The sequence below is a fragment of the Pelobates fuscus genome, chromosome 5 (genome assembly GCF_036172605.1).
Source record: "Pelobates fuscus isolate aPelFus1 chromosome 5, aPelFus1.pri, whole genome shotgun sequence".
NCBI lineage: Eukaryota > Metazoa > Chordata > Amphibia > Anura > Pelobatidae > Pelobates > Pelobates fuscus.
Window position 1 is genome coordinate 344,729,197 of NC_086321.1, and position 15,720 is coordinate 344,744,916.

General features: G+C 41.9%; 1 protein-coding gene across 1 annotated transcript in view; it reads left to right on the forward strand.

Annotated features, from left to right (window-relative positions):
- The window catches only part of LOC134611686 (uncharacterized), a 161,402-nt gene that overhangs the window by 57,655 nt on the left and 88,027 nt on the right, over window positions 1–15,720 (forward strand). Inside the window, exon 3 of the mRNA XM_063455827.1 lies at window positions 2,365–2,477. Within this exon, the coding sequence (XP_063311897.1) occupies window positions 2,365–2,477 (113 nt within the window). The remainder of the gene's footprint in view (window positions 1–2,364; window positions 2,478–15,720) is intronic.

Consider the following 15,720-nt stretch of genomic DNA (forward strand, 5'->3'; position numbering starts at 1 on the left):
GCTAAAAATTAAAGTATGTTACATCTCGTCCTACTCTTGCCTGCATTACTCTTGTGTTTGTAAGTATAGTGTGTCTCTGTGCAGGGAGATGCAATGTATTAGGTGTAAAGTACTCTAAGCACTCTCTGTGTTACTGTAATAGTATTTAGAGATTCTTTTTACCACTGTTTTGCATTCTGTATGTGTGAATTTCTGCAATATACAACATTTTAAGGCTACTTAAATGATATAAAAAAATCTAAATACACTTTGTGTTCACTTGCCACTAGCTATTGGTGAGGGAAAATTCAGCCCTGGTGAATAGAAGTTAAAGGAACACTATATGGTCAGGAACAGAAACATGCATTCCTGACCCTATAGTGTTTAATATGCCATTTAGGTGGCTTGTACCCCCCTTAGCCCCATTAGAAAATGTTAAAACTCACCTTATTTCCAGCGCCACGCAGATCCGCTGATGCTGGCCCTGCCCCATATCCGCCTCCTTGCTGACATCATCAGAATTTTTAGCCTATCCAATACATTCCCTTAGGGAAAACATTGGATTGGCTGAAATCGGCAAGGAGGCAGGATGGGGGGGCGGCACCAAATGCCATTTTGGCCAATCAATGCCTCCTCATAGAAATGCATCTATATGGGGAAAATTCAGCAGCTCCATCCAGAGCGTGGAGACACTGAATGGCAGTTCTGCCTACTGTGCAGCACTGCCCCAGGAAGCACCTCCAGTGGCCATCTGAGGAGTGGTCACTTGGAGGTGTCACTATGGGCCAATATAAACACTGCTTTTTCTCTGAAAATGCCTGAAGGCAATGATTATACTCACCAGAACAACAACATTAAAGGGACACTCTAGGCACCCAGACCACTTCTGCTCATTGGAGTGGTCTCGGTGCCAACTCCCACTACTCTTAACCCTGCAAGTGTAATTATTGCAGTTTTTTATAAACTGCAATAATTACATTGCAGGGTTAACTCCACCTCTAGTGGCTGTCTATTAGACAGCCACTAGAGGTCACTTCCTGGGTTCTAGCACAGGAAACCTGTGCTAGAGCGTCGCTGGACGTCCTCACGCTGTGTGAGGACCTCCAGCGTCGCTCAAAACCCCATAAGAAAGCATTGAAATGATTTTTCAATGCTTTCCTATGGGGAGACGTAATGCGCATGTGCGGCATTGCCGCACATGCGCATTAGGTCACCTCGGCCGGTGGGCGAGATCAGTCTCGCCCACCGGCCGACGCAATGAAGAGGAGGAGCGTCGTGGAGGCGGAGACAGCGACGAGGGACATCGCCGCTGCCTCAGGTAAGTCACTGAAGGGGTTTTCACCCCTTCAGTAACCAGGGATTGGGGGGTAGGAGGGAGAGGGACCCTCCAGTGCCAGGAAAACTGATTGTTTCCCTGGCACTGGAGTTTCCCTTTAAGCTGTAGTTGTTCTGGTGACTATGGTGTCCCTTTAACCTCTGATGAATGTACGTTTTTTTTTTGTTACTTTTAAAACCTGGCTGGTATTGTAGGACTTGAAATTTTAAGCCTTGGCAATAGAGACCAGTTATACCACCATTTTTACTAAGGCACTTGAGTCCTAGCTAATAACTAAACATCAGCGTTTGGTCAATGAACTGACACTCACAGACATATACATGACCTTTAGCTGTCCAGTGCTGAGAAGTATATTAATATAGTTCAAGCTCCCACTTCATAAGCATAGGCAATCTTCAGCACTCCAGATTGTTGTGGACTACATCTCCCCTGATGCTTTGCCAGTGTTATGGCTGTAAGAGCATTGGGGGATGTAACCCCAACATCTGGAGTGCCGAAGGTTGCTTACCACTGACATAGGGCTTAATCTCATGGCTGCCAGCAATAAGCAGCTATTAAGCATGGTTAATGTGAATAGCCAGTAGATCAGTGGGTCCCAACCCAGTCCTCAACTACCCCATACCAGTCCAGGATTTAGGAATTACCCAGTTGTGTTAAATGTGTTTTTAGAAAGAAACAAAAACACACTTTAGACAAAACTGGGTAATCCCTAAATCCTGAACTGCTACGGGGTACTTGACGACTGGGTTGGGAACCCCTGCAATAGAAAAAAAATGCCAACAGCTCTCCATGGTACACCCTGTTACCAGGTGCTAACATTGAAATTTTGCAGCATGAAAATGGTCTTGTGCCGCTAACTCGACTATTAACCATTTTGAACATAACTGATCGCAACAAGCATAGAAATGAATCTACAGATGGCAAGAACACCCAGTTGTAATTATAATTGATCCAGTATAGACCCTACAGAGCCCTGATGAAATCCATGCATGAGATAATTTTATTAACCTTTTTTTAAATAGAAAGTAAGTTTTCCCATTTTATTGCAGTGTCAGTTCCAGAGGTTCAGAGGTGTTGGAGCAGATTTCTTTTGCTTGATCCAGATGTCAATGGAAACATTGAGCGTAGCCGCTTGTTTTCCAAAGATGCATTCAACAGAAAGGTAAATGTATCATGCTACATAACATATTGTTTGGAAATTATAATTAATACTTTGATTTAAAGCACTTATGGGTGGTTTCAGCTTAGTTGGAATCTATGTAATGTATTCAAAGTTCAGTAAATTATATTCCTAGCGCAAGATGTAGATCAGCACATTTTTATGTCTACAATAACAAAAAATAGATTACAAAATACATCACAAAAATGCAATGTCCACGTGAAAGATACAAAAACCTAGTATCACAATGTTTTAAAGTATTTAGTGAAAATACACCATATTGAATCATTTAGGATTTAAATCACTTTTGTTTCTGTTTATGCAGCCATAGTTACACCTCCCTTGGCTGTGACTGACACAGCCTGCATGAAAAAAATAGTGTTTTTTTCCAGTTAGATGTTAACTTACTTTAGACATTTTTATCCCCTGCTCTGTAAATTGAACTTTAATTACACAAAGAAGACTCCTGAAGGCTCTAGAAGGCTATTAACAGAGCATAAGAAATTCTAGATTATGTACAACATTACATCAGTATGTGCAATAAAAGAACTTAAAATATCTAGGTTCCTTTTCAGGAAGTGTTTAGGAAAGCATACACGAAGGTGTGACAAGGGCTATATAAACAAAGTGATATAACTTCTAAAGGCAGAGAATTGAGCAGTGAGACTACAGGGGCATGATATATACACCAACACTGCTTCATTAAGCTAAATTTGTTTTGGTGACTATAGTGTCCCTTTAACAACATACAGTACACGTAGCAACATACTACTGTAGCTGCATCTGCTGTGGACTCATGTCCAGGTGGTTTGCCTCCTGCATCATTCATGGGTTTCAGATCTCAGAGATATGCTGAGACGTTGCTTGCTCTGTGGGGCATGCCATTATTCTTACAGCTGGAATATGTTAACTTATGTCCTTCTTATGGTGTGTGGCCTGGCAATCGCTATTACAAATTGTAGATGCATCAGAACTTAAGCAGTAATTTATAGGGGAAATAGGTAGGTTTTGGTCCAATACATGTTTTCAACACTGGAAAAGGTCAGTCAAGCAGAGGAAATGACAACATTTCACACCAAGGAAATGTTCAATTTATTTATCTGGCAATATAATCTACTGTGAACAGTTTAGATGGAAATATGTGCTCATTTTTCATCTTATAATACTTAACTTGGCTTTGATCCATCCATTCTGATGTAGCCAAAATGGAACTGGATAAGTTAATTGCTGATGTGAAACTGGTGGTGGGCAGATATTAAATAAATTCTGAGTGGAAGAATAAGGACTAAGGACAATTATTAGAAAGCACGCAGTCCTTAGGGGGGGGGGGGGGGATTCGAAAATCAGATTTTGTTTGATGACTGTGTATTTCACTTCACATACATCAACCATGTATACAGATACATTTTCGTAAAACATGTTCTTTGTTTAGAGAACTATAAAAAGGGAAATATATAATATCGAATTTAAGCAAGTATGTATGCAGCCTTCAGAAGAACAAGCTACAAATATTAGGATGTGCAGAATATCAATAAAATATATACACACATTCTAAAATATTTTTTTTCAGAATACAATGTCTTACGCAAGTAGATGTTGTTTTGCCTAAAGGGTATTTGACTATTTGATGACAGTATTACCGATTGAATGTTCTCATGAAGTTTTAGAACTGATAGATTTTTATTTTTTATTTTTTTTTTATAATCTTTTTTTCTTCTAAATGTTGTGAACATCTGCTCTTGATTTGTTCCACAGGTGCGGTAGTGATTGGATTTTGTTACTCATCCTACATGTTTGTACACATATTAATAATTCACACATCTCTAAGCAATTTGTGATAGCTGTCCCTTATCAGCTGCCTGGCTGTAGAAATCTCCTCCGTAGGCTAGCTTTAAACTTAAATTAAATCTATAAATAAAGTAATCCAGTAAGTAATTTTAAGGAAATGCTGAATGTTAAATCACGTGCTCAGTTCTGGTCTGTGCAGGTCAGCTATCTCCTGAGTTGCTCTGATTTTTAATGTTCAAAGACAGCAGCTTCCTCATGCAATTTGTGAACAAAAGTGCTCTATAAATGTTTTCTTCGCACAGAGTACTATTCTAGTGCAGTCCATTTATGGAAGAGATTATTATTATTATTATTATGTTATTTATATAGCACCACCAAATTCCGCAGCGCTTTACAATGGGTGGACGAACAGACATGTAGTTGTAACCAGACGAGTTGGACGCACAGAAACAGAGGGGTTGAGGGCCCTGCTCAATGATCTTACATGCTAGAGGGAGTGGGGTAAAGTGACACAAAAGGTAAGGATAGATGAGTAAAAGATTTTTCAATTAAAAGTCAAAAAACATGTTTTTTTTTTCCATTTTTCACAATTTAAAAAAAAATGTTTTAAAGTTAATTATATGACATGATACAAATAATGATATGTAAAGAAAGCCCTTCTTGTCCTGAAAAAAATATATATCATTTGTATGGGAACAGTAAATGAGAGTGAGGAAAATTACAGCTAAACACAAACACCATAAAAGTGTTAAAACAGCCCTGGTCCTTAACATACAACATGGCCAAAACAGTCCGGTCCTTAAGGGGTTAATATTACAGAAAATAAATAATACATTTCAAAAAATGAATTAAATATGTTTTTTTTTATTCACTAGTAATCTAGAAATCTGTGGCAGCCCAAAAGCCAGGTGAACCTCACAAAACCTGTGGATGTAATGCACATAAATATGGGATCATACCTAGCTCCTATGTCTTCCATTATGTCCTTTGTACACCTCACAAAAGAAGACACAAATTGGGTTTTTGCTATAACAGACACAGACCTCTGCTCCCTTACCACAACCAGTGTCAAGTATAATTGTATGATACAAAGCAGGGGCGGACTGAGAACCCTCAGGGCCCCCGGGCAAAATAAATCAAGGGCCCCCTTACAGGCCCCACCCATACTCCGCAGCAAGCGCCACCCATGTCCCGCCTCCATGCACCGCCTCCAGCCACACCCTACACAATCTTTAGACACAAGGAACAAAAGTGCAATAATCCTTTCAAGGCCCCAGTAGAGACTACAATTGAGGGCTAATGGGCCATGGAGGGGGGTCTTTCTAGCAGAGGCTATATCAGTGTCCTTTAGAGAGTGTGTTAGAAAGAATCCCCTCCAGGCCCTATTAGAGACTACAATGGAGTCTAATAGGCTTGGAAGGGGGTCTTTCTAACAGAGGCCATCTCAGTGTCCCTGCTGGAAACAGTCGCCTCCAGGCCCCAGTAGAGACTACAATTGAGGGCTAATGGGCCATGGAGGGGGGGGGGGCATTCTAGCAGAGGCTATCTCAGTGTCCTTTAGAGAGTGTGTTAGAAAGAATTTCCTCCAGGTCCCATTAGAGACTACAATGGAGTCTAATGGGGCCTGGAGGGGGGTCTCTCCAACACTCTGGTTCCTATTCACAATATAGCAACACAACATAGCTCGCTGATACCTAGGCCAAGTTGGCTCCTCTTACCTTAATTACTGTTGCTGGCTGGCAGTCTGTGGGCTTGCTGGAAGGCTGTGGGCTTACTGGCTGCGGCTGGTAGGCTGTGGGCTTGCTGGCAGGCTGTGGGCTTGCTGGCTACTGCCGGCAGGCTGTGGGCTTGCTGGCTGCGGCTGGCAGGCTGTGGCTTGCTGGCTGTGGCTTGCTGGCTGGCAGGCTGTGGCTTGCTAGCTTTAAGCCTAACTGGTGGCCTGTGGGCTGGCTGGCTGGCTATTGGCCAGCCTGTGGGCTGGCTGGCCAGCCTGTGGGCTGGCTGGCTTGCTGGCTACTGGGGCACTCGTCGATTATTTAAAGAAATAATCCATGCACAATAACCACTACTGCTCTGTGTAGTCGTTATGGTGCCAGGAGGGCCGGGCCCCCCTCCTAGAGTAAGTAGTCAAACCGTTTAAGAACAGTTTAACAACTTACCTGGGGTCTGCTGGGATATGAGGCTGTAGTAGGGTATAGGAGCAGTGGTGCAATGTGTAAGGGGTGCAGTGTGTGTGTGAAAGGTTCAGTGTGTGTGAGGGGGTGTAGTGTGTGAATGTGTAGGGTGTGTGGGGCAATGTGTGTACGAGGGGGCTGTGTATGTGTGTGGCAATGTTAGTATGGGGGGCTGTGTGTGTATGGGTGGGCAGTGTATGTGTGTGTGTGTGAGGCAATGTGTGTAAATGTGTATGGTCTGTGTGGGGGCAGTGTGTGTGTATGGGGGGCAGTGTGTGAATGTGTATGGTGTGTGGGGGCAGTGTGTTTATTGGGCTAGAGTTCACTCTCACCACTGCGACCACCAGGAATACCTGGTGGTCACAGTGTTGAGAGTGAACTCTAGCCCGTAGCTCCAGGGCTAGAGTTTACTCTCGCAAGAGCCGTAACGTTGCCGTGGTAACCGCGGCAACGATCTGTGCTCGCGCAAGAAGGACCCAGAGGAGCTGCAGGCTGAGCTCCCGGGTCCTCTCTTCCTCCCTCCCCTGCCGGCTGCCCGCACGGTGCCTGCGGACAGGGAAGGGGGCAATTGCCCTCCTCTTACTCCCCCCTCCCCTTCTTCTTACCCCCCCTCCCCCTCTTCTTACCACCTTCTTACTCCCCCCTCTTCTTACTCCCCTCCCCCTCTTCTTACTCCCCTCACCCTCTTTTTACCCCCCTCCCCCTCTTTTTACCCTCCCTCCCTCTCTTCTTACCCCCCCTCCCTCCTCTTACCCCCCTCCCTCTCTTCTTACCCCCCTCTCTTCTTACCCCCCTCCCTCTCTCTTCTTACCCCCTCCCTCTCTCTTTTTACCCCCCTCCCTCTCTCTTTTTACCCCCTCTCTCTTTTAACCCCCCCTCTTTTAACCCCCTCTCTGTTTTAACCCCCCTCTCTCTTTTAACCCCCCCTCTCTCTTAACCCCCTCTCTCTTTTAACCCCCTCTCTCTTTTAACCCCCTCTCTCTTTTAACCCCCCCCTCCCTCTCTCTTTTAACCCCCCCCTCCCTCTCTCTTTTAACCCCCCTCCCTCTCTCTTTTAACCCCCCTCCCTCTCTCTTTTAACCCCCCTCCCTCTCTCTTTTAACCCCCCCTCCCTCTCTCTTTTAACCCCCACCCTCCCTCTCTCTTTTAACCCCCACCCTCCCTCTCTCTTTTAACCCCCCCTCCCTCTCTCTTTTAACCCCCCTCTCTCTTTTAACCCCCCCTCCCTCTCTCTTTTAACCCCCCCTCTCTATTTTAACCCCCCCCCTCTATTTTAACCCCCCCTCTCTCTTTTAACCCCCCTCCCTCTCTTTTAACCCCCCCTCCCTTTCTCTTTTAACCCCCCTCCCTTTCTCTTTTAACCCCCCCCTCTCTCTTTTAACCCCCCTCCCCTCTCTCTTTTAACCCCCCTCCCTCTCTCTTTTAACCCCCTCTCTCTTTTAACCCCCCTCCCTCTCTCTTTTAACCCCCCCTCTCTCTTTTAACCCCCCTCCCTCTCTCTTTTAACCCCCCTCCCTCTCTCTTTTAACCCCCCCTCCCTCTCTCTTTTAACACCCCCCCCTCCCTCCCTCTTTTAACCCCCCTCCCTCTTTTAACCCCCACCCTCCCTCTCTCTTAACCCCCCTCCCCCTCCCCCTCCCTCTCTCTTTACCCCCCTCCCCCTCCCCCTCCCTCTCTCTTTTTACCCCCTCCCCTGTAGCGTGGCCGAACGGCTTTCTGGTCCGCGGTGCCCGGCCGGAGTGATAGGAAGGTGCACACTGTGCACCTTCCTGTCAGTCCGGCCGGGTACAGGAAACAGAAACTTCTGTTCCGCGCGGAACAGAAGTTTCTGTTTCCTGTACCCGGCCGGACTGACAGGAAGCACCTTCCTATCACTCCGGCCGGGCACCGCGGACCGGAAAGCCGCTCGGCCAAGCTACAGGGGAGGGGAGGTGAGGTGAGAAGCTGCAGCCGCCTGAGCGCTCTTAGGAGAGCGCTCAGGCGGCTGCAGCATTTAAAGGGGCGGCCGGGCCCCCTGATGGCGGGCCCCCCTCCCGGCCGGGCCCTCGGACCACGTCCGAAGTGCCGACCGGTCAGTCCGCCCCTGATACAAAGAAAGCAGTACTTGTACTTGTAGAAAAAAAATTATAAACAAAGTCTGATGCAAACAATCCAATAAGGGCAAGGTAGAAGCAAGGTCAGGCAATCCAATGGTCAAAATCCAGAGGTTCAACAACGGTAAGGCAGTCGAAGGTCAGGTAAAACAGGAATTCAGGAGATCAGAAACACAGGTAATATCAGGAAGAGAGAGAAAAAAATAACAGGAAGGTAGCACATAACAACTGAGCAATGAAAGTTCAGCTGTTCTAGGTTTAAATAAGGTGCCATATAAAAGGCACACCTACTTAACAAGCCACCATAACACCTTATTGGTGTATGGGGCTGTCAGTCAACTAAGGTTGCCATTGAGGTGAGTATTGGTTAATGTGTTCCAGCCGGTCTGTCTTGCGGCATGGGACGATCATGCATGTCTCCCAGGCATCTATCATTGCCAAGGAGACGTGACGTGATCCAAATTCATGGATCGTGGTCCACCTTCTGCTTTCGCACATGCGCACAGGCAGCCACTACCTGAGTGCGAGGATGCAGAGGCAGTGGAGGTAAGTCGTGACAATCAGTGATTTCCTATTGCAGTGTACCTACTAACACTTAACGTGTAGTGCTATGCCAAGTGTGAGGGCCCATTGATAGTGAACCAATCAAATATATTAGACAAAATGAAAAACAGGAGAAACAGGATGACAGACCAGCAAGATGTAGGCCCACTAGGAAATATGTAGTTGGCCAGACCAGTTTAATACACTAATAGTATGATTAATTCTTAGCACTGATAGTATTCTTTATTTGCAACTAAGGAATTACTTGACAGATTAATGCCAGTGCAGGGTTTAAAGATCTCGTTTACTGGTACAAGATATCTAAGTAGCAATGCTCAGTCTACTATTCTTGGTTGTTTGTTTCTGAACATAAGGAACTGTTTCTAGGTTGTTCAGTCGTGATCTTGTAGTGGACATTTGTAGACGTGCAATTTGTTTAGTTCCGAACGCAAATTCGGCCGAATTTCGGAAATTTGGACATTCGGATGCTTCCAAATGTCCGAAGTGCCGAATTGGCGAATTTCAGAATGCCGAACCGAAGTGCCAAATTGCTGAAGTGCTGAATTTTGGAAGTGCTGAAGTACTTTGGATTTCTGAAAAGTGGCAAAACAGGAGAGGGTTGGGGTTAGGGGTAGGGTTAGGGTAGGTTAGTGGTTGGGGTAGAGGTAAGGTTAGAGTTAGGGTTAAGGGTTGGAGTAGGGTTAGTGGTTGCGGTTGGGGTAGGGTTAGGGTAGGGGTAGGGTTAGGGTAGGAGTAGGGTAACCCTACACCTAATCCTACCCCTTACTCTAACCCTACAGTAACCCTAACTCTACCCCTACTCAAACCCTAAACCAACCCTACCCCTAAACCAAACCTACCCATACTCTAACCCTGCACTTACCCAAAGTCCTGAAGTTCCGAAGTTCCGAATTTCGGAATGTCGAACCGAATATTTTTCCCATGCACATCCCTAGAACTTTCAGAGCCTGCTCTGGTCAGAATTCATTGTTAACAGAGTGTGCTTATACTAGTGACTCTTGTTGGTGCTTGTAAGAGCACAATTACAGATTGCTTGGGTGGTATTTCAAAACATTTATTAATTTATTAAATATAGCACGACTAGTCCAAGGACATAGCATAGTCTGTTGTTTGCAGTCTGCAACAACCTTTGAAATACAGGTTTTAGCTAGTTAATCGAGTTACTCTATTGAGTTTATTTGCTAATGTGAGAATTCATGGTAAATTTAACATTTTTAAATTTAAGGTCACAGTAGCCAAACTGGGAAAATTCTCAGTCAGCTATAATTTCAGTTCAGCTGCTCTTAAATTTGAATCTCACTTTTTATGCACCCTAAATTCTCACTTAAGAAATTAACGCTGTATGTACCATTTTGCCCAGGTATTTCCCAGGTATTTGCCCAGTAAATCTACATCCCGTCTTACAAATGCCCTCAACAAGAAGCAACATTTCTAGTATCACATCTACAGTATGTTCTAACAATGATATTCGAAGAATTGCAAGCCAAGAAATTGCAAGAAGGGGTACATAAAATATAAAAATGTATAACTCATAAACATTCTTCGACAGATACATACATTAAAAAAAAAACATATAAATATACAATTTATTTTTTTTTGTATCACCTAATATCTTATTTGTTTTATTATCTACCTAGACCACTCATCTATGTTATGACAGCAAATATGGCACCAGAAACTCTAGAACGTCCAGTGATCGTACGGTGATTTTGTAGACAACATGGTGCAAGGCAATATAATGATCAGCTGCGTTCTGTGCTCTCGTATATCTCAATACCACTTTGTAAATGAATGGCTTCAATCTTAGCTTGTAAGTGGATTTACAGATGTTCGGGAATTGTGCGGTAGTCATGGTAAGAATGAGAAGTAGCCAGATGTTTTGTAAGACGTGATGTCTCATGATGGGACGCATTGTTCATCATGCCGATTCATTTAAAATGTTACACACGCATGTTTATACATTGAAACGCACTAGAAATATCTCCTGCATCTTAAGTGTAAATGAGATTTCCTTAGCTACACTTAACTGTGACATCAGTCTAAAAATGCTAATACCTTGTTTTGTTTCTAATAAAGAAACAGCATTTAGGCAACCACGAATAAATTGAAATGCCTGTTCCCTGGTGATTTTTACTCGACTTTTGGAAGCATATCTAGTTTCTAATTTAAGTTGCAGGGAATTTAATTGTATTGCTGTCAACAGAAGAGAAAGGTCTTACCTCTCTAAAGAAATCAAACGAAGGTGCAGAACTACGATACATTTGAAAAGATTGGACAGCTGTACAGTGCATTGCCAGTAAACATGCAGAACAAAACATTTGCTATTTGCCGAGATGTATGTTTTATACAATACAGAAAAACAAAAGAAGGTAACGTATACAAACAATTCAGTTATGCCTTATTTTAATGTAACAAATGGGAAAAACATATACTACAAATCTTTTTATCGAACGGCGTAATGGAAGAAACAAAGACAGACACAAAAAAAACTGCAAAATAAAAAATAAATTAGATCTATTCGTGCATTCTTAACCATATCCCCATTGAATATGTGTATATATAATATATATAGTTGTGCTTGTAGATGTGTTTTCTTTATGGTTCTATATCAATACTATAAACACAAAAAGACTGGGATCAAACATTGAAAAATACATCTGTTTAATTGTTTTTCCTTATCATTCGATCAACATGTAGTTATTCAAATGGAGAACAAAACCAGCAACTCCACAGTCATCACTTTTTGCTACACGATTTGGTTGGGAAAAAAAAAATCTAATCTAAGACATTCAGAGCAAAATCTAAGACAGCTACAGCATCATACTGCACAGCTGCGTGTCTATTTAAAAATGAGGTCAAGGGCTAATTTCTTTTGGCTTTCAAATAGATAGAACCACCAGAAAATATTTAGTTACAAGGCAAAGCAAGTAAGACTGAAAAATCTGCTGTGGATTCTATTTCCACTTCCACGTTTAACCCATTGAGTACACACTTAAATAGTTAAGCAAAAAAAAACTAAAAACTAAAAAGCTTTCTTAAAACTATATGCGTCATAGCATTTTATTTTACAAGCAATCCCAAATTATATCTGTTCTGTTACCATAAAGGTGTTAAAGATTTTTAATGTTTTTTTTTCTTGTTGCTTTATATATACTACATTTGGGATGTTCGAAAAAAGTATTGGCAAGAAAATCAATATATCTTAAGGCAAAATGTGTTATATAAATGTGTTAAATTCAGACATTCAGCCAGAACGCTTATCATTTCACATGGGCTAATCTTAAATGCACTGGTTTGAGAGTTATATCCGGTACACATCTGGCATGTACATTATTTACACTTTCTAGTAAAATGTTGTTTTTTTTTCATTTAGGTTTAAAGAGACACTGCACTGCCCAAATTTAAAAAAAAAATCAATGTTTAGTAGATATCCCCCAAATGTAACCCAGCAAGCATTTAATTATAAAGTTTTACTTTGGAGATATAACTAAAAACAGCTTGCAAAAGCTGCATATATAATGTTTGCAGCCTTTGCAAGCCCTCCCCTTCTGACCCCGCCCAGACTTTCAGTGGCTGTCCAATCACAGACTTTCCAATGCAGCTCAATGATGTCTTTGCAAGGCAGGTGCTCTGAGCAATTACTGCCTCTGGAGTTTAGCTCCACTGAGCTAACCAAACCAGGAAGTAAACTGGTGACTGGTTGTCTGACAGCCAGGGGGTGTAACCCGGGTTAATTTATAAAAGTACCAATTTGTATTAATTTTTAGAAAATGAAAAAGAGGACACACACTTTACACATAAAGCACTTCAGCAAACTGTGTTTGGAAGATTAGACGTTTGGAGTGTTCCTTTAAAATTTATCCCTGCACCCTGATTTCCCTCAGCAATCAGCTCAAATGTGCAGCACCAAACAACGACATACTCAACACCTTCTTGGAGCCTTGTCTCTCTTGTCTTTAGGTGTCACATTAATTTCAAGCAAAAACAGCTTTACTTTCCTCAGTAGAGAATTTACAATGTTATAACATTCTTCAAGTTGTATTCCTATTGGACCGACAAGCTGGAAATATAATAGAGTGTAAACAATACGTCCCAGCACTATAAGCATATAAAAGTGGTAGATACACCGAGGAGATCCATTTAAATCGCTCCATGTGTATTGAATTTACTGCAAATTAATTATTGTCTCTGTTGCTAGGTAGAATATTGTGACCTTTTGTGTTTATATTGCATAATTAGCTATAAAGGTGCTTCTAGGAGAATAACACTTCTACAGCTGACAGCTTTCTTCCCGCAGGCTGGAGTTGACCTCTTTATTATTTAACATATTTATTGAACAAATGTGATTTCTGCTATTTCAGTACTGATTTTTATCCATGTACAAACTCAAAGAGGCACCATTTACTAAAGTTAATTGACAAATAAAGCATCAGTACAATTCTGCATATGTTTTATAGAGAGCGAGAGAAAGAGAGACCGAGAGAAAGACAGTGAGAGAGAGCATTCATAACACACATACATAACATACATAGCTTCTCAGTGGTCTTACGTGCTCCCAACTTGCGCCGTTACAGTCCAAAATGAATGCGGCGGCGAGGCTCATCTTCTGGTTACAACTACATGTCTGTTCGTCCACCCATTGTAAAGCGCTGTGGAATTTGATGGCGCTATATAAATATCATTATTATTATTATTATTATCCGTTTAAAATAAATGCTATTGAGGGGTTCTGTAGACATCATAATAAACCACAAGACGGAATGTGCCCCCGAGATGGCATTATTTTCCCCTAACACACACTTGCCCATTATGCATTTTACATGATATTTTGTAAGTTAGAGTTTGTGTTAGTGTGAGTTAATAGTGCCCAAAAGATAGATCCCAGATGTTTTAAAACTACAGCTCCCATGATGCTTTGTCATTCTGAAGGCATGCAAAGCATCATGGGAGTTGTAGTTCTAAAACATTAGGGGATCTACCTTTTGGGCACCCCTGGTATTGGGGTTAATGATAACTGTTAAGGCAGTGTAGGTTTTAATATTTAGTGATAATGTAATGTAGGTTAATGTTTTGTGTTAGTGTAGATGTTTAGTGATAGGATAGTGTAGTGAAATGTGTTACTGTGCAGTGTCGTATAGGGTAGCGTAAGAGTTAAGGAACATCTTTAATGTGGGAGCAGCACCAATATATACATGTTGCAAGGGTGCCTAAGATTAGTTACGGGTTAAGGTATCGGCCCTAGACTGCATGCAGGTTATCAATGTATTAGCCCAGATGTCATTGCAAGAGGAGTTAGACTTTAGAACTATTAAAACACTGTTTTTGTCAGAATAATACCAAGTATTGCACAGTAAATCAAAATGTATATATTTCATTGTATGTTAATTTGAGAGGTTGATATAAGCAGCATAGCAAACTTTGCAATATTGTACAACTGATGGCACAGAGAGCACCTTGCACTCACTTTCAATGTAAAAGGGCTTATAACTGCATCTATAAGACCCGAGAGATGTCAATCAAGCAGCAGAAGTGCTAGCTAACATACTGGCTGTGTTAAAGGGACACTATAGTCAGCAAATCAACTTTAGCTTAACAAAGCAGCTTTGGTGTACAGATCATGCCTCTGAAGTCTCATTGCTCAATTATCTGCCATTTACAAATTAAATCACTTTTGTTCCTGTCCATGCAGCCTTAACCACACCTCCCCTGGCTGTGACTGACACAACCTGCATGAAAATAATTGGTTTCATTTACAATCAGATGTTAATTTACTTTAGTTTAGTTTTTACCTCCTGCTCTGTAAATCGCTTTAATCACACAGAGGGCTCCAGCAAGACCCAGATGGTTATTAACAGTGCAGCAAATAAGAAATTCTAAACAGATTATGCGAGAAAAGTAGTCTAAACATAAGATCTCACTTTACAGGAAGTGTTTAGGAAGGCTGTGTAAGTTACATGTAGGGATGTGTGACGAGAGCTGCTCCTGAATAGCAAAGAATTGAGCAATGAGACTGGAGGGGCATGATATAGACATCAAAACAGCTTAATTAAGCTACAATTGTTTTGCTGACTATTGTGTCCCTTTAATAGTTGTCCTGCTGTTGACAGGAGATTATGGGATACGGTCAAGCCTCATATATGAGAATGAGTGGCTCTTGATTGGTGGGAATTGTTCTGTCTGCTATAACCATTTACTGCGTGGATATATTATCTTAATCCGCCTTTAAATGTACATCTCTTTTTCTTTGCTTTATGGGTATTGCAGAAGAAAATAGGTAGACATTTTAGCCCATGTTTAAGTTGGGAATTTTTAAAACTGAAGCTTCAGAGAGCAGTGCTTACCTTCATGAAATATCTTTATTCACTCATGTACGTTTAAGGACTGAAGAGTGCCATTTAAGTGAATTCTGAGATTTCCTCTTCAACTCCAAATGTCATGACTGACATGACTTTGTGTCACTTTGTAGCACGTAAAATTTAATGAATGCATTGTGTTTGCCAAATTGCTAGCAAATTGCAAGTTAATATATTATTTTGGTACATTTCTTTTACTTTCTCAGTTTCCACAGCAAAATGTCAAAGCGTATTAATGCAGTTTATTGTTATTGCTATATGGGCCTAAGTCAGG